Source organism: Podarcis liolepis (genome assembly GCF_965112155.1).
Source record: "Podarcis liolepis genome assembly, chromosome: 2".
Taxonomy (NCBI): Eukaryota; Metazoa; Chordata; class Lepidosauria; order Squamata; family Lacertidae; genus Podarcis; species Podarcis liolepis.
This window is the reverse complement of record NC_139555.1, coordinates 100,240,915-100,257,970: the sequence shown is the minus strand read 5'-3', so window position 1 is coordinate 100,257,970 and position 17,056 is coordinate 100,240,915. Positions and strand designations below refer to the sequence as shown.

The window sequence follows — 17,056 nt, the reverse complement described above, 5'->3', positions numbered from 1 at the left end:
AAAAGGAGGTTAAGGGGTGATATGATAGCCATGTTCAAATATATAAAAGGATGCCATATAGAGGAGGGAGAAAGGTTGTTTTCTGCTGCTCCAGAGAAGCGGACGCGGAGCAATGGATCCAAACTACAAGAAAGAAGATTCTACCTAAACATTAGGAAGAACTTCCTGACAGTAAGAGCTGTTCGACAGTGGAATTTGCTGCCAAGGAGTGTGGTGGCGTCTCCTTCTTTGGAGGTCTTTAAGCAGAGGCTTGACAACCATATGTCAGGTGTGCTCTGATGGTGTTTCCTGCTTGGCAGGGGGTTGGACTCGATGGCCCTTGTGGTCTCTTCCAACTCTATGATTCTATGATTCTACTTTGAAGCAGAAGTACCCACTAGCAGAGAGGGTATGTTCCCAATTAAGTACTGTCTCCAATATTGCCATGCCTTGTTCACAATTGCCATTTGGGACATTTCCTTTTCTTATACAATCAAATTCCGTTCTGTTTTTTCAATAGATATCTGAAATGAAATCTTTTTCCGCATTCAGACAGTTGGAAAGACTCTTGGGTTATCAACCCAAACTTTCTGCTCTACAGCGGGAAAATATAGGCAGCTGTAGTCAGAAGGTTTTCTAGACTCATCTTAAGCTAAGGGACTTGGCATGAGAGCAACATGAAGGGACAGGAGGTGACACAGAGTTCTGATTGTTTGTGTCAGGGAAACAGCCCCGGCACAACCTGTTTCTGCTCCCACTCCTGTGGCCAGAACACCAGTGCTAGCAGGCATTCATATTTTGCATACTAGGAGACCTCTGGGGGCGTTTACTGGTGGACCTCCCTCGGTCAATAGAATGGCCTTTATGCCAGTGGTGGCACTGTGGGTTAAACCACAGAGCCTAGGACTTGCCGATCAGAAGGTCGGCGGTTCAAATCCCCGTGACGGGGTGAGCTCCCGTTGCTCAGTCCCTGCTCTTGCCAACCTAGCAGTTAGAAAGCACGTCAAAGTGCTAGTAGAAGGGAAGGTAAACGGCGTTTCCGTGTGCTGGTCTGGTTCGCCAGAAGCGGCTTAGTCATGCTGGCCACATGACCTGGAAGCTGTACACCGGCTCCCTCGGCCAATAAAGCGAGATGAGCGCCGCAACCCCAGAGTCGGCCATGACTGGACTTAATGGTCAGGGGTCCCTTTACCTTTACCTTAAGAACGTTTCCCAAAACCCTTAAGCAGGGTTTCCCAAACTTGGGTCTCCAGCTGTTCTTGGACTACAACTCCCATCATCCCTAGCTAGCAGGACCAGTGCTCAGGGATAATGGGGATTGTGGTCCAACAACAGCTGGAGACCAAAGTTTGGGAAACCCTAGCCTGGCGGCGTCTCCAAGGAAGTACAGGATTGCTCCCTTAATTTTTTAAAAAAATAAATAAATAAAATCTATAGCTAAAACACAGAAAGCAAAAAATATTAAAAGGATGAAAGAATGTCATATAAGAAAGTCCACCGCAACAGACGTCTCAGCTGTTAAAGTGAGTTTATACTTCTGCCATATTTACTCCAATTTTACTTTTACTGTTGAAATTATGACCATTGTTTTAATTGCTGCTTTTTATTGTTTTGCTGTGACGCTATCCTACTTGCCAGTTTGTAAATCAGTTATGTCGAAGAGATGGGATACAAACATTTTTAGACATATACGACGTATATGATTGCCGACATAGATTTGCAAACGGTGGTCGAGGCCAGTCTTGCTTTGCTGAAAGCGTCTTCCCCATGTGGCATCCAGTAAGTACACCAATCCCATCCATCAGTGGCTTATCTTAAGCCTTTTTTCTACCTTGGAGACTCAGCAGAGCATCGCGGTGAGACGGGGTCTGCTCTGCTCATTCCTTTGATTGCTATGAAAGCATAGTCTGCTTGCAAAGCCACTTACATCTTCTTAAAAAGAGCTGGTCCATGTATGTGTCAGAATAAATTCATTTTAAATAAAATAAAAAAAAGAACCACTGGCAGCAAAAGCTCAGGATAAGGCTGTGAGTGTCTTGGGCTTTATGAGCACCATCAAGTTTAATGGGGAGGCAGCACTAAGCCAGGGAAAAGAGGCTTCACTTGGCCTCCTCCTCCCTGTCTTCTCCCAGCTCACTCTTCGTACCATTGTCCTTCGACACGGCCAACTAGGGAGGAGTGAAATCTGCCAATTTCTATTTCGTCCCGTTTCTCATTTTTTCCAATCTTAAGTTCAGTTCCCAATATTTCCTCACCAGTTTGCAACTCCTTTTTCTTTTTTAAAAATAGTCTTCATGAAAAATCATCGGCAGTTTAGGGAGAGAATTTCTCCTAATGTATAATAATAATAATAATAATAATAATAATAATAATAATAATAATAATAATTTATTTATTTATTTATACCCCACCCATCTGGCTGAGCCCCTCCAGCCACTCTGGGCGGCTCCCAATCAAGTGTTAAAAACAGTACAGCATTAAATAATAAAAACTTCCCTAAACAGGGCTGCCTTCAGATGTCTTTTAAAGATAGGATAGCTGCTTATTTCCTTCACATATGAAGGGAGGGTGTTCCACAGGGTGGGCGCCACTACCGAGAAGGCCCTCTGCCTGGTTCCCTGTAACCTCACTTCTCGCAATGAGGGAACTGCCAGAAGGCCCTCGGCGCTGGATCTCAGTATCCGGGCTGAACGATGGGGGTGGAGACACTCCTTCAGGTAATGTACACATTGTTGTATGTAATTACGCATATTTCTTACAAAGCACCCCCAATATAACTTTCCCCACTAATATATGCATATTTATGCACACTCATTATGCATCTGCGCATTCCTGCGTACTTAACTTGGCTAGACAACCGCACTGCAAAATTCAGAGATGTGTGAACTTTTATAGATGGCTGTGGTTCGGTTAGGATGTTGATTCAGAAAGTGAGAATTTGCTATGTTTGTCTTGTATATGTGAATGGAGTCCTATTTCTCCCTCATGCCTACTGCTACACCATACCCCCAAGCGCTTTACAAAATCTACTGACGTATGAGAATGAGAGCAGTCTATGGTTGCCTTGTGAGACAATATCACTTACAAGTACTTTTTGGCCCAAAATGAATATGACATTAAAAACAAACAGCATTTTAAAAGAAATTTGCACTCTAGATAATTCCTTAAGTGGCTTCTGATTATAGACACACACACACGTCAGTAAATTTAAAAGGAGTAACACAAAAATTAAACCACAACAGCAAACTGAATTAAAAGGCTTGAGAAAGTTCAAACAAGGTATTTGACTGATGCCAAAATTAGATCAGACACCATGTGACCCTCTCTTGTGGAAGAACATTCAACAATTGACCCATTACTTCTTCTCATTCTGCTTATTTGAGATCAGAACTGATTAAAAATCTTCATCGTCAATTGTATGACTTCCACAGCTGGAAACTGAGGACTGAAATTCGCAACACAAAAGAAATTTGTTTTAAAGCTAAGTGACCTAATTGGCCAGTTTCAGTTTCATAAGCTGGTGATAATGCAGCTACAAATCAGACTATGCACTTCTCCAAATTGGGTGGTGTAGCTTTTGTTCAAAAAAGTACGCCAAAAATGAATATTTTAAAGAAAAAGATGTTTATACAGATGCATGTTTTAGTGGAGAACATTGAAAAACATACAAAATGTGTATTTCAGAGTAAGAATATATATAAAATGAAGATAATTTAAATGCAAAATGAGGATGGATTATACATATAACTGAGGGCTAAGAAATAGGTTGATCCATCCATCCTTAGATGAAATACTTCCTTATGATATAAGAACAAGACATCCTCATATGGTTTACTACAGCACTAGAGATATCAGCATTTTAGAAACATTTTTTTCATTTTAGGAGGGAGGCCAACAATGGCTGTTACTCTTTCATCAGTAAGCTTAACAGTTGGTTAGCACTCCTGTACTTACTCAGGCCTGTTGCATTCTCGAACAGCATTTTTTATGCCCCCACCACATGTTCGTGAGCATGCGCCAAAGGGACTCCATGTGCCCCATGCTCCGTCCGTCATGGATATCTCTCGCTCTCTGGGAACACAGTGGCCATATTTGCAGTGCTACACTCCAGAAAGGGCAATAGAAAAAGAAAGAGTTTCACAACATTGTTTCATTGCTATGATCTGGATCCAAGCATTCTAAAATGAACCCGAGATACTACTACTACTACTTTATTATTTATACCCCACCCATCTGGCTGGGTTTTCCCAGCCACTCTGGGCAGCTAGCTCCCAACAAAAGACTAAAAATACATTAAAACATCAGTCATTAAAAACATCCCTAAACAGGGCTGCCTTCAGATGCCTGGTCCCCTGTAACTATGCTTCTTGGAGTGAGGGAACCGCCAGAAAACCCTCGAAGTTGGACCTCAGTGTCCAGGTCAGATGATGGGGGTGGAGATGCTCCTTCAGGTATACTGAACTGAGGCTGTTTAGGGCTTTAAAGGTCAGCACCAACACTTTGAATTGTGCTCGGAAACGTAATGGGATCCAATGTAGGTCTTTCAAGACCCGTGTTATGTGGTCTCGGCGGCCACTCCCAGTCACCAGTCTAGCTTTACACCTGAATGTGATGTTGTCAAACTTAGCAGGAAAAGAAATTGCACCTGTCAGAACACAATATTAGAGATCAACCTTCTCTCCTAACCCAAGTTGTGCAGGGGGCATTTCCCCGTTTACTGTGATGTGGGGAGCTGCATTTGCTTTTTTGCTGCTGCTCAAAATCTGGTTGTAACACTATGATAAACTGGTATTTTCCATCCTACTAAAATGAAATTCTTCCACTCATTATTTTATCGAGGGGGTTGGTTAAACTATGGTAAGTGAGGATAAGCCAAGATAAAGACATTGTTTCAGGTGCTGACTTGTTCAAAAACACATAGTTTAAACAAGCCACAGTTTTTCAACTTCAAGCATCACAAGGAACCAAAGTTTGCTTAAAAGCAGAAGTGGGTGCTTTCAATGTTCTCTGTCTGGTGCATGGAAGAGGGGAGGGGAGGGCACAATCTTGATGCTCGTGTAGCAGGAAACTTCAGTTTCCCATTGTATCTGAACCAGGGCAGTGAATTTATAATCAGTTTTTAGTTATGGATTAAGAAGCTTCCACTCCCATCAAATTCTACTGCAGATATGAATGAGTTTTGAATCTTTGAACAATGAAGGACAATCAGTCTGCTGAGGACAGTGGAGTGACAACTCCCCAAGGAATTGAGTTCTGCTCATTTGCTGATCCAGGATGAGAAGTGAAAGCTGTTACAGCTTCTGAGGAAAGCAGCCTGGCTGATTTTCTGATCACAGGTTAGATGTCACAGTGCGTAGAAAGAAAAGATGCATCTGCAGATCAGGAATGTTGAAAGAACCTCTCAAATACTGAAGGCTAAAAAAAAAAAAGATGATGTAAATAACAGGGGTGGGGAGGAAGGAGAGAGTGGATTCATGTCTCTGCCCTGTCAAGCTGGATGCCCTAGGCACAATATGTTCCCCTTCTGAAAAGATCCTGCACCACTTATGTGCAACCACATCACTCCCAGCGAAGGGGAAGCTCGGAGAATTTAAGAACGGCAGCATCAATTCCTAGCTAACCTTCTGCAAGAGCACAGAGGTTCTGCAGCTGTCAAAATAAAGATACACATGGCATCAATATAGACAGTGCTATCCCCAAAGAGGAACATCTTGCAGAACAGCTGCCATGTGCAGTGAAAATATTGAATAGCAATCGCGCTCCGCGCAGAACAGACCAATTTGGCTTGAGAGCGCCTAGAACTCACACGACGCGGCACGTTTTACACATGTTTGAGCCAGCAGTGAAAGGCGGAAGCCCCACTGGAGAAAACTGGTGTAATCCAACGATGGCAACTGCAGGTGAGTGCTACATCTAGTTGTGTGAATCAGATGAATCTGAAATAATGCTGATTTAAAAACAAAAGCAGAGACATCACCTTGCCAACAAGTTCCATATAGTTAAAACTATGGTTTTCCCAGTAGTGATGTATGGAAGTGAGAGCTGGACCATAAAGAAGGCTGATCGCCGAAGAATTGATGCTTTTGAATTATGGTGCTGGAGGAGACTCTTGAGAGTCCCCTGGACTGCAAGAAGATCAAACCTCTCCATTCTGAAGGAAATCAGCCCTGAGTGCTCACTGGAAGGACAGATCCTGAAGATGAGGCTCCAATACTTTGGCCACCTCATGAGAAGAGAAGACTCCCTGGAAAAGACCCTGATGTTGGGAAAGATGGAGGGCACAAGGAGAAGGGGACGACAGAGGACGAGATGGTTGGACAGTGTTCTCAAAGCTACCAGCATGAGTTTGACCAAGCTGCGGGAGGCAGTGGAAGCCAGGAGTGCCTAGCGTGCTCTGGTAAATGGGGTCATGAAGAGTTGGACATGACTAAATGACTAAACAACAACAACAACCATGGCATGACCACACTTGAAATATTGTGTACAGTTCCGGTCGCCTCCCCTCAAAAAGGGTATTGTAGAGTTGAGAAAGCTTCGGAAAATGGCAGCCAAATATGGTCAAGGAGATGGAGCAACTCCCCAAAGGTTACAACCTTTGGGGCTTTTTAGTTTAGATCGGGGTTTCCCAAACTTAGGTCTCCAGCTGCTTTTGGACTACAATTCCCATCGTCATCTAATGCCTCTAAAAGAGGATTAGGCAAATTCATGGAGGATAAGGCTAGCAATGTTCCATGGCCATGCTTGGAGGCATTACGGCTCACGTGTTTGGGGTTAGCAAGAAAGAGTCAAGGAGCTGAAACAAACCTTGCCCTGGCCACATTCCGTCCCATCAGCCCATGGCGTGTGTTGAGTCCGACATCCTTTATGTGCTCCATCAGCATTGATGCACCAGAGTCTCCTGCACTGCTTCTGCTTAAGTGAGTTCAAAAAGTCTCAGCATTACTGAACAGCCAACCCAACATACATCATAGCCCAGAGACATAGTTTAGATTATCTCCCTGGTGTTGTTACCATCGTGTGTAAACAACGAACGCAATAAAGCAGGGGAAGATGACTCGGGCTCTGGTTGCAAACGGAGAAGCTTTCTGCTTAAATGCCTTAACCATGGATTTCAGCGGCCAACAGCTCAGTCCAAACCGAAGATTCACTGGGGCGGGAGAGTTTGGATTCAGTGGATCTTGGGTTTCCTGGCTCAGCTGGGGCTTTGCTGTGTAAGACACTCACCCTGGCTCAGCTGAGGCTCAGCCAGGGGAACTTAAAGCATTAAAGCGTAAAAAAGGGAGCATTCTAGGGGCAGGACAGAGCAAGGAGAGATCCGCAATATCATTTGCTGATTTTAAGATCAGCAATATCATTTGCAGTATGGAGCCCCTGAAGTGTAGAAAGAAAATCAGGTTGGCAATCACAGTTAACAATGAGACTGTCTTACATTCCAACTCTATTACTATTAAAATATGTGGATAAGCCATTTCCCCTCTGTGATTCCTAATTTGGAACAGTTATATAAAATTTTAAGTTCTTCCTGTAGCAGCACGCAGAACCTGCTCTAGGTCAGAATTTAGTGCTATAAAGAGGGATTTCTGTGACATCAGTCCTTCCAAATCCTATCATGTTTCCTCTCCCTTCACCCGGCAAATTTAAAATTGGGCACAAGTTTTACCACATATTGTGCTTGTAGACTGAAGTTACCTAATATTGCCTGTAAGCTTAAATGTTGCTGCTCAAGCAGGCCCCATTCACACACCTACCCAGAGGCATCTCTCACATGGCTGTGTAATGAACATGAACAACTCAAATACAGGGACTGGGCAGACTGCATGGATTTCCAACATCTGATCAGAACTCTGTAAGGAAGTAGGGTGTTGACTGGGTAAGAAAGGTCCACAAGATTGACCTGACCCATGCATTGTGGCATTCAAACACATACAGTATTTGCTATTGGTTTTCTTGCTGCAGTTTTATGATTTTAATGTTAGTATATTAGAATTCGAAATTCTAATTACTAATTCTAATTCTAAATTCTTGTAACGTCCCTGGAGCCATTTCGTGAAGGGTGGTCTGTAAGTATTAATACTACTACTACTACTACTAATAATAATAATAATAATACCACAGCCATGTGAGAGGACCTGGGAAAGTGGTTTTCCTGTGTGTGTGTGTGTGTGTGTGTGTGTGTGTGTGTGTGTAAGACTCACACTGTAAAGCTTCGAATCCAAAATGACTGAAAGGCTGCAATCTTTTTCAACAACAAGGATTTGTCTCATTTAGGAATCTCACATACAAAACACATGCATGCATCTTATTCGAAATGTGCCTATCAGTATTTCATACTCAAAGCAAGTTTGTTTTTTTAAAAAAGTGTTCTTACCATGTACGGGCAAACCTTAGCTCCAGGCCCAAAAATTAACTCACACTGCTTATTAACATCATATATGTATCCTGGAAGTTGTTGAGGCAACGCATACTTTCTCGGTGAAGGTTCATCAAGCAAACACTCCCCATAACCAGTGCTAGAATGAAAAATGTGACATTTATCTCCACAGCTGCACTTGAGAAGTCGGTTAAGATCATTCTAAAAATTTCTCAATGGTTAGTGAATAGAGTATTATTAGCACGGAATAGTAACATAAGGCCACTTAAGCTTAATAAATGTAAAGATAAAGGTACCCCTGCCCGTACGGGCCAGCCTTGACAGACTCTAGGGTTGTGCGCCCATCTCACTTAAGAGGCCGAGGGCCAGCGCTGTCCGGAGACACTTCCGGGTCACGTGGCCAGCGTGACAAGCTACATCTGGCGAGCCAGCGCAGCACACGGAAACGCCGTTTACCTTCCCGCTGGAGCGGTCCCTATTTATCTACTTGCACCCGGGGGTGCTTTCGAACTGCTAGGTTGGCAGGCGCTAGGACCGAGCAACGGGAGCGCACCCCGCTGCGGGGATTCAAACCGCCGACCTTTCGATCGGCAAGCCCTAGGCGCTGAGGCTTTTACCCACAGCGCCACCCGCATCCCACTTAAGCTTACCAACCCTCAAAAAGCCCATTTCAAAAAGCCCATTTATAAAAAGAGTAATCTACTAAAGGACCACAGTCGTGCCATAAAGTTGCTTCACTGCATGATAACCACTTGCTCACAAAGACCAACAAAAAATTAATTTTCACATAATATTTCTGTACAGTGGCACCTCGGGTTAAGTACTTAATTCGTTCCGGAGGTTCGTACTTAACCTGAAACTGTTCTTAACCTGAAGCACCACTTTAGCTAATGGGGCCTCCTGCTGCTGCCGCGCCACCGGAGCACGATTTCTGTTCTCATTCTGAAGCAAAGTTCTTAACCTGAGGTAATATTTCTGGGTTAGCGGAGTCTGTAACCTGAAGCGTATGTAACCTGAAGCGTATGTAACCCGAGGTACCACTGTAACTTATAGCAGTAGAGAGGGGTTTAAGAGGTGCACAAGGCTGTCTTCTAAAGGTTGGAAGCAAAAGTTAAGTGAGAGTGGAAGATAAAAATAACATCCTACTATTCTCAGCCCCCCCCCAGCTGCTAATGCTAATAATAATAATAATAATAATAATAATAATAATAATAATAATAATAATAATTTATTATTTATACCCCGCCCATCTGGCTGGGTTTCCCCAGCCACTCTGGGCGACTTCCAACTGAATATTAAAAACAATACAGCATCAGACATACGCTATGAGGCCAACCCTCCCATCTAGCACTGCATCGTTCCACAATTAAAACAGAGAACCTAAAGGCAGTGCAAGCTGCCTCAAATCACCTGTCACCCTCTTATGCTGATGGGAAACTCTGCCTGAGAAAGAAACTTTGATTTCTTTATTATATAAATTAATGTACAGTCGTAGAGTTTGCCTTTTAGGGTTGGAGAATATTGCTTTTAGATTGGCAGAAAGCAAACAGCTGGCTGCTGTTCTCAAATGCATCTTAGTAATGTGCACAGTAGGGCTTGGAAAACTGGGGGGGGGTCAGGGGGGAAAGCTGCATACACCCCATACATTTAAAGCACATTTTCCTCCCCGCAAAGGAATTGTGGGAACTGTAGTGTGTTAAGGGAATTGTAGCTCCGTGAGGGGGTAAAATAGTCCCCAGGATTCTTGGATGAGATATGCGTGTGTGCTTTAAAAGTATGTTGCGTGTGCAGCCTCACGACATAATTTTGGCCTGTTTCCCACCCGCTAAATTTTCACATATGGAATCATGTTGGAAAAGCACCCCCATGTGGCACTCTTGGAAGAGTGCTGTACACATGTGAAGAAAGAGGATCAGATGATAACCCAGTCATACAACCCAGTAGCTCATTTTCCTTTGGTGAGTTGCTGGATACAACACTCATGTGGGTTTTGCACTTTTGCCATCACTCACAGTGATTGTTTTTTTATTGCCCACTTCTACAATTAAGAGTGTTTTGCATCACAAACCACTGAACCTCTTTATCACTCCTTCTAACCGCAAACTCAAGCGTTGACAGGATTATAGCCAAAATAAGGACACTGGGGGGGGGGCAAGAGGGAGGGAGGTACTGTATCTGCATGCTCAAGGGAACCCCAGAAGCTGTAGAAGTGCAAGAAAGCCTTAAGGTGAAAAACACAAATAGGAACTAGGAAAGGCCCAATTAAGGACTGAGTATGCTCAACAGTTGTGGAATGTCGAGTATCAGATGGAAAAGGAAAAGAGAAAGGGAGACAGTGATTGAATGGCCTGACGGAGGAGAGGAGGAACCTTGAACAGGAACACTTCCTTTAGGATTTGAGGACACACTGCAGTGGTGCCTCGCAAGACGAAAATAATCTGTTCTGTGATTCTCTTCGTCTAGCGTTTTTTTTTTGTCTTGCGAAGCAAGCCCATTGGCGGATTAGCGGATTAGCGCTATTAGCGGCTTTTAGCGGCTTATCAGCTTATCGGATCAGCTGATAAGCGGCTTAGCGGCTTAGAAAAGGGGGGAAAAGGAAAAAAAACCCCCGCAGGAACTCGCAAGACATTTTCGTCTTGCGAAGCAAGCCCATAGGAGATTCGTTTTGCGAAGCACCTCCAAAACGGAAAACTCTTTCGTCTAGCGAGTTTTCCGTCTTGCGAGGCATTCGTCTTGCGGGGCACCACTGTACAAGGTTTTTTGCTTGCAATCACCAGATTTTTCTCTTTTGTGGCTGGTACACTTTGCCTGTACCTTTAACACCCTCCCTTTCTTTTGTTCTGCTCATCATGGAGAGCAGCACTGATATCAATTGCTGCTGGCCATGATGTCAGATGCAGTCTACCTCTGTATACCATTTGCTAGGAATCACAAGCGGGGAGAGTTCTTGGGTCCTGTTTACAGGCTTCTCGCAGGCATCTTTCAGGCTATGGTGAGAACAGGATGCTAGATTAGTTGGGCCTTGGGCTTGATTCAGCACAGCCCTTCTCTTGTATTCTTATATTTTTGCCACGGAAAAGTTGCGACAATGCGGTATGAATGGACCAAGCGCCGGGACCTTTTGATTCACAAACTCGTAATATGAGCAAACAAATCCACAGTGTGCATGTAATGTATATTTGCATTCCACACACACACACACCCCGCTGCTCCGCCCCCTCGGCTAAGCATGCATTCATATCCAGGCAATTTCACACAAACTCCGGAATCTATGAAGTAGTCATTAAGGCTTTACTCTAGAAATTCTGTGATATATTTCCGGCTACATTTTGACCACATCCAAGGGTTGGTGTTGTAGTTCAGGGTGGGAGCCATCACATGTTGCTGGTTTTTCCCTCCGTCTTCTTTGCACTTATTGTTGTCGTCGTGAGGCATGTTAAATCTACAAGAGACAGCATACAGTGGCCAATGTGTTTAACGTGAATTTTAAAAAGGAGGAAAAGTTAAAAACACTTGCACACGTAAGGGATTTCAGCGGAAGGGAGCCAAAAGCTTTGCCAACTCCCCTACTTAGAATCATAGAATGTTAGAAATGAAAGGGGTCATCTAGTAAAATCATTTCATTCAGAGTGCTCTGGGTGGGAATTATGGAGCAAAGGCTTACAGAATTCCTACATAAACAGGGGTTTCTCCTAGGGCTGTGTTCAGAGATTACGGCCCATGTGAGAGGTCTCCTGCCTCATCTCCAAAACAACAATTCCCAGTTCTCCATGGGCAAGCAAGCAATATTATTTCAGATGTTTTGGACTTTCTGCTTTGGAAATCAAAGGGTGACTATATGCCTAACAGAGTGCGTAGACACTCCATATGTTTTTAATCAGTAAAGCAAGCTATGCAAATGAATTTTTAATATATATAAAATTCTTGATGAAGCACTGTCAGGACACGTAACTAATGATCTGGGGCGGTGGAGAAGGGAAGACATTTTGCATGCTTTACCAAAACAACCACAAGGGGAAACTGTTGTTTACAGTGGTGCCTCGCAAGACGAAAAGAATCCATTCTGTGATTCTCTTCGTCTAGCGGTTTTTTTCGTCTTGCGAAGCAAGCCCATTGAAGGATTAGCGGATTAGCACTATTAGAGGCTTTTAGCGACTTATCTGCTGATCGGATCAGCTGATAAGCGGCTTAGCGCTATTAGCACTATTATCGGCTTATCTGCTGATCAGATCAGCTGATAAGCGGCTTAGCACTATTAGCGGCTTATCTGCTGATCGGATCAGCTGATAAGCTTCTTAGCGCTATTAGTGCTATTAGCGGCTTATCTGCTGATTGGATCAGCTGATAAGCAGCTTAGTGGCTTAGAAAAAGGGGGAGGGGGGAAAAACCAGCAGGAACTCGCAAGACATTGTCGTCTTGCGAAGCAAGCCCATAGGAGATTCGTTTTGCGAAGCACCTCCTAAACGGAAAACTCTTTCGTCTAGCGAGTTTTCCGTCTTGCGAGGCATTCGTCTTGCGGGGCACCACTGTATTGCATTACCCAATCAGAAATCCAGAAAAGCAAAAAATTAGCAAAAATTGTCCCACCTTGTGGCAGGACAGTGTCACCAACTTTACATGTGGCAACATGTTCTGCTAATAAACCTAGCAGCATCAATAGTGTAGTAAATAATAGTCTACAGTCACCCAGCACCAAAAATTTTAGTATTCGTTTTCTAACTTTTCAAAAAAAATTCCCACTACAGTATTTAATGCTCATACCACAATTTCAAACATTGAGAAAACATTGCCCTGAACCCTAGCTCGCTCCTTCATTCACATAAGGGAGCAGTGGATTGATTTCTGCCATCTGGCAGTGGAGAGTTTGTTTCGACCCTGGTGGCTGAGAAGGAGGGAGTATCAGAAGTGAACTGAATTAATATTGATTTATATATATTAGTAACTCTGTATTAATCTACCATTATCATATGTAACTGTTTATTTTTGTAATATTCTGTTTAAGTTGTCTGGTTTTGCTTCAGGCTTCTGTACACCACTTACAGCTGTTTTTAATAAATTAAGTGGTATAGAAATTAAATAATCAAATCAACTCTCCCATCTATTTACAGTTCCCAGTGCCATATCACACACCATTTTCAAGGGTCCCCCAGCTCCCTTAATCAGATTTTTGGAGAGGTCAGGCGGATGCAGAGCAGAGAGGAAGGCCTTGTTCTATAACTCTTCAGTTTACAAGGGGAAAGTTTGGATCCAAGCCAATATTGGCATATACAGCTGTACCTTGGAAGTCGAAGGGAATCCATTCCAGAAGTCCGTTCGACTTACGAAATATTTGAAAACCTAATCACGGCTTCTGATCAGCTGCAGGAAGCTCCTGCAGCCAATCAGAAGCCACAGAAGCCCCATCAGACGTTCGGGTTCCAAAAGAATATTCGTAAACCGGAACAATCACTTGCATCCCCATGTAAGCTATATGGTTTACATATCTCTCTCAATGCTGTTATTTTTAAAATATATCTATGTTTTTATAGAACATACACATGGCCAAGTTCATGTGCAATCGTAAAAGCAGTACTTAGTCCACTGTCTTCACTAATTGAGCAGCTCCGGTATGGATCACAGACTGTACCCAATTCAGCCAGACCTGGAAAATCAAAAGCAGAACGAGAGAGAGAGAGAGAGTTTGCTCTCTAAATAAAGGTGCGCACAACATTCTGTCAAAAACATGTTAACATTGACACCTTAAAGAGTAAAAGAAAAAGGAGATTAGGCTTACCTAAAGTATCACATTTGTCGTGAGCTCTACAAATATCCTGTCTGAAAGCAAAACAGACTTGATGCTTTTAATTTCCATGCAAGTTAGCATTCAGAACACACAATAATAAACATAACACCATTTAATTATATGGCTTTGGGTTTCTTGCTTGGCATTAATTTCAATATGTAGGCTGCCCAATTCCAAATGTTCAAGACGGGGATAATAGTAGATTAAAAAAAGCAGGAATAAAAATCCAATTTGATTTTTCAAAGGACTATCATTAAGGCCTGATAATCTCACATTAAAATATTTTGCGGCATTATAAATAAGAGACATGAGCGCTCACTTTAATGAAAATTTCAATGGAAAACTCCAAGGCCCTGCCTTGACTGAGTGCTGTGCATTGCTCATAACCGGTAGCTATTTTAAACTAATAGCAGAAATGAAGAAGAAGCCAAATGGGTCTTTCTATTCACTTTTTTTTTTATGCGTTCTGGAGTAAAATTCAAACTGTGCAATGTTCTGAAGGTAGCAGGCAATGCTCCACATCCACTTGGCATCTAGCCAGATTTGAAGTCATGGAGGCAGCTGCTAGTATCCTCTAACCCAGAGGTGGCTCATAATATTGAGTAAGAGCCGTCTTCCCCGACCTGGTGCCCCCCAGACGTTTTGCAATACAATCCCCATCACTGCCCCCAGTCAGCATTGCCAATGATGCAAGTTGTAGGCCAAAACCCCTAGATGGCATTGGTTCGAGAAGGCAGGACTAGAAATAAGCGCCTACTAAAAACAGCTGATGTTTTTACTATCTTACGTCACTAGTACAGGCCACTGTTTCCCAAACTTGGGTCTCCAGCTGGTTTTTTGGGACTACAACTCCCATCATCCCTAGCTAGCAAGACCAGTGGTCAGGGATGATAGGAATTGTAGTCTGAAAACAGCTAGAGACCCACATTTGGGAAACACTGGATAGGCTGTGGTGCTTTATTAGAACATTTTAACAAACCTACGGCCATTTCCCCCACTTTGAATCTTCAGCCGAGGCTAAATTAGTTCCCCACTTGAAATACATGACTACTTGTGTAAGTAGATTTTATTTCTTTTTTCATTTCTGGTCCAGCTGCTTGCCCCCACCTGCCCCACCCCCCAGCTGACGAACTGTGTTTTAGAACCCTACACATCTAAAACATAGTGTGCAACAGGGAGGCTGTGAGAGCAACAATGAAAAGAAGATGTGTACGTGTTAGATCACGGCCTCCAGCCACAGCTGTAGTGCAAATGCTTATGCATTCATAAAGCCACTTCCACCCCAGCTTGAAATCCCTCCCACAAGACCTCTCCTTTTCTGAAAAGGAGAAAGCATTGCCTTTATTGCTAACTGGTGGGGCTTAATAAGAAACTCCCATACATTGCAAACTTAGCACCAAAACTCCAGAAAGCCTCACTTTGGGTTCAGCCAATGACCATACGGCTGAGTAATAGGATTGTATACTCTCACTCCAAAAAAAATAAAATAAAATAAAAAATATTGATCCCCTGGTAGGGATGGGCTAATTTCCTCTCTGTTTCTTGCCTTTTATTCAGTTTTCTACATTTCCACACCAGTTTTTAAATATATATATTTTTAAAGCCCTCGCGAAAATTCAACAAAAGTCTAGCGCAAATTTGTAATATTTGCATGCAACTCCCCCTGATGTAACACACATTTGTGCTTTGATTTCACTAATATATGCCTTTTTACGCACCCACTACCATTCACGTATGCAGTACGTTATTTGGCTGGAGAACTGCGCTGCACATTCTGAAAGAAGGCTGTGCTTTGTTTGCATTATCGTTTCCAAAAGGGGGATATTCAGTAGATCCGCCTTTAATTGCAAATTGAAATGAATTCCTGATGCCCCTATCCGTAGCCCTTAGAGCTCCTGTTCTCATCACCGCCAAAAAATTAGACAGCAATATAATACCTTTCCCCATCATGCCTCAACGTTTCAATTACCCTTGACTATAACATGCATTGTCGTTCAGTTGTGATTTGTAACATTGCATTCTAGTGGCAATTACAGTGAGGCTAAAAAATCTGCCCGTGACATACCTTGTCACCAATACAGCTGTGTCATGCTTTTCTGGATGATCTTCGTTAGGGTGGTTCTGGGTCTGCTGCCACTGACAGAAGTTTTTTAGTGTCGTCTGAGCATTGTAAGATATGGAAGGGCCATCCTAGGTATAAAGCAAACATGTCAAAGGATTAGGACTCCCTATCCTCCCCAGTTCCCATCCCTCCATCTGCAGTGCCTTTTATTTATTGACCATTTTATTTTACCTTTATGGGCCACCTTTCTACCTGATAACATGTCTCAGAGATGGACGGCCGCAGGAAAGAACACTGAATGTAGTCATCAGAAAAACAGCAAACTATCTCTCTCTGCTCAAAAGCATTCAGCACCGGCATCCTACTTGTGGATTACTTTCAAATTCCTTTTTTTAATAATAATATTTATTAAAAGTTTAAAGATTACAGAAAGAAGTAAAAAAAGAGAAAAAGTAAACAATACAAATCAATACATTACAATACATTAAAAAAACAAAAGACACAATACATCAAAACAAAAACAATTAAAAACACATCCAATATTTCCATATCTTTGTCTTTCATTAACTTGTTTCATCGACCTCCTCACACCTCCCTTTTTTGTATTCTAGTTATTAATTGTTTCAGCAAATCCTTTCCATCTTTCACTGTTTTCTGTCATTTAATTATCTTGATTTATTTTAACCTTATCTTACCATTAAAACCCTAAAACTTATTTGAACTTAACTCCTTATAACGTTTCTACTAAAGCCATGTAATTTCATTCCAACATTTTTCTAACACTCATTAATTTTACAATATTTCTCTAAATAAATTTTAAACTTTTTTCCAATCTTCTTTCACCGTCTCTTCTCCCTGGTCT

General features: G+C 42.6%; 1 protein-coding gene across 5 annotated transcripts in view; it reads right to left on the bottom strand.

The window, feature by feature from the left end:
* The window catches only part of ADAMTS9 (ADAM metallopeptidase with thrombospondin type 1 motif 9), a 154,914-nt gene that overhangs the window by 103,057 nt on the left and 34,801 nt on the right, over positions 1 to 17,056 (bottom strand). For 4 of the 5 annotated variants that reach the window (XR_014522903.1, XM_083491028.1, XM_083491026.1 and 1 more), the window contains 7 exons: positions 16,198 to 16,322; positions 14,124 to 14,164; positions 13,886 to 13,991; positions 11,646 to 11,792; positions 8,348 to 8,489; positions 6,784 to 6,891; positions 3,934 to 4,079 (listed from right to left, as the gene is read on the bottom strand). Coding sequence is in view for 4 of the 5 variants with exons in the window: in XM_083491028.1 (XP_083347154.1) it covers positions 3,934 to 4,079; positions 6,784 to 6,891; positions 8,348 to 8,489; positions 11,646 to 11,792; positions 13,886 to 13,991; positions 14,124 to 14,164; positions 16,198 to 16,322 (815 nt within the window). In the remaining variant the exon portion in view is untranslated. The remainder of the gene's footprint in view (positions 1 to 3,933; positions 4,080 to 6,783; positions 6,892 to 8,347; positions 8,490 to 11,645; positions 11,793 to 13,885; positions 13,992 to 14,123; positions 14,165 to 16,197; positions 16,323 to 17,056) is intronic. The other variant, XM_083491027.1, reaches the window with a different exon arrangement.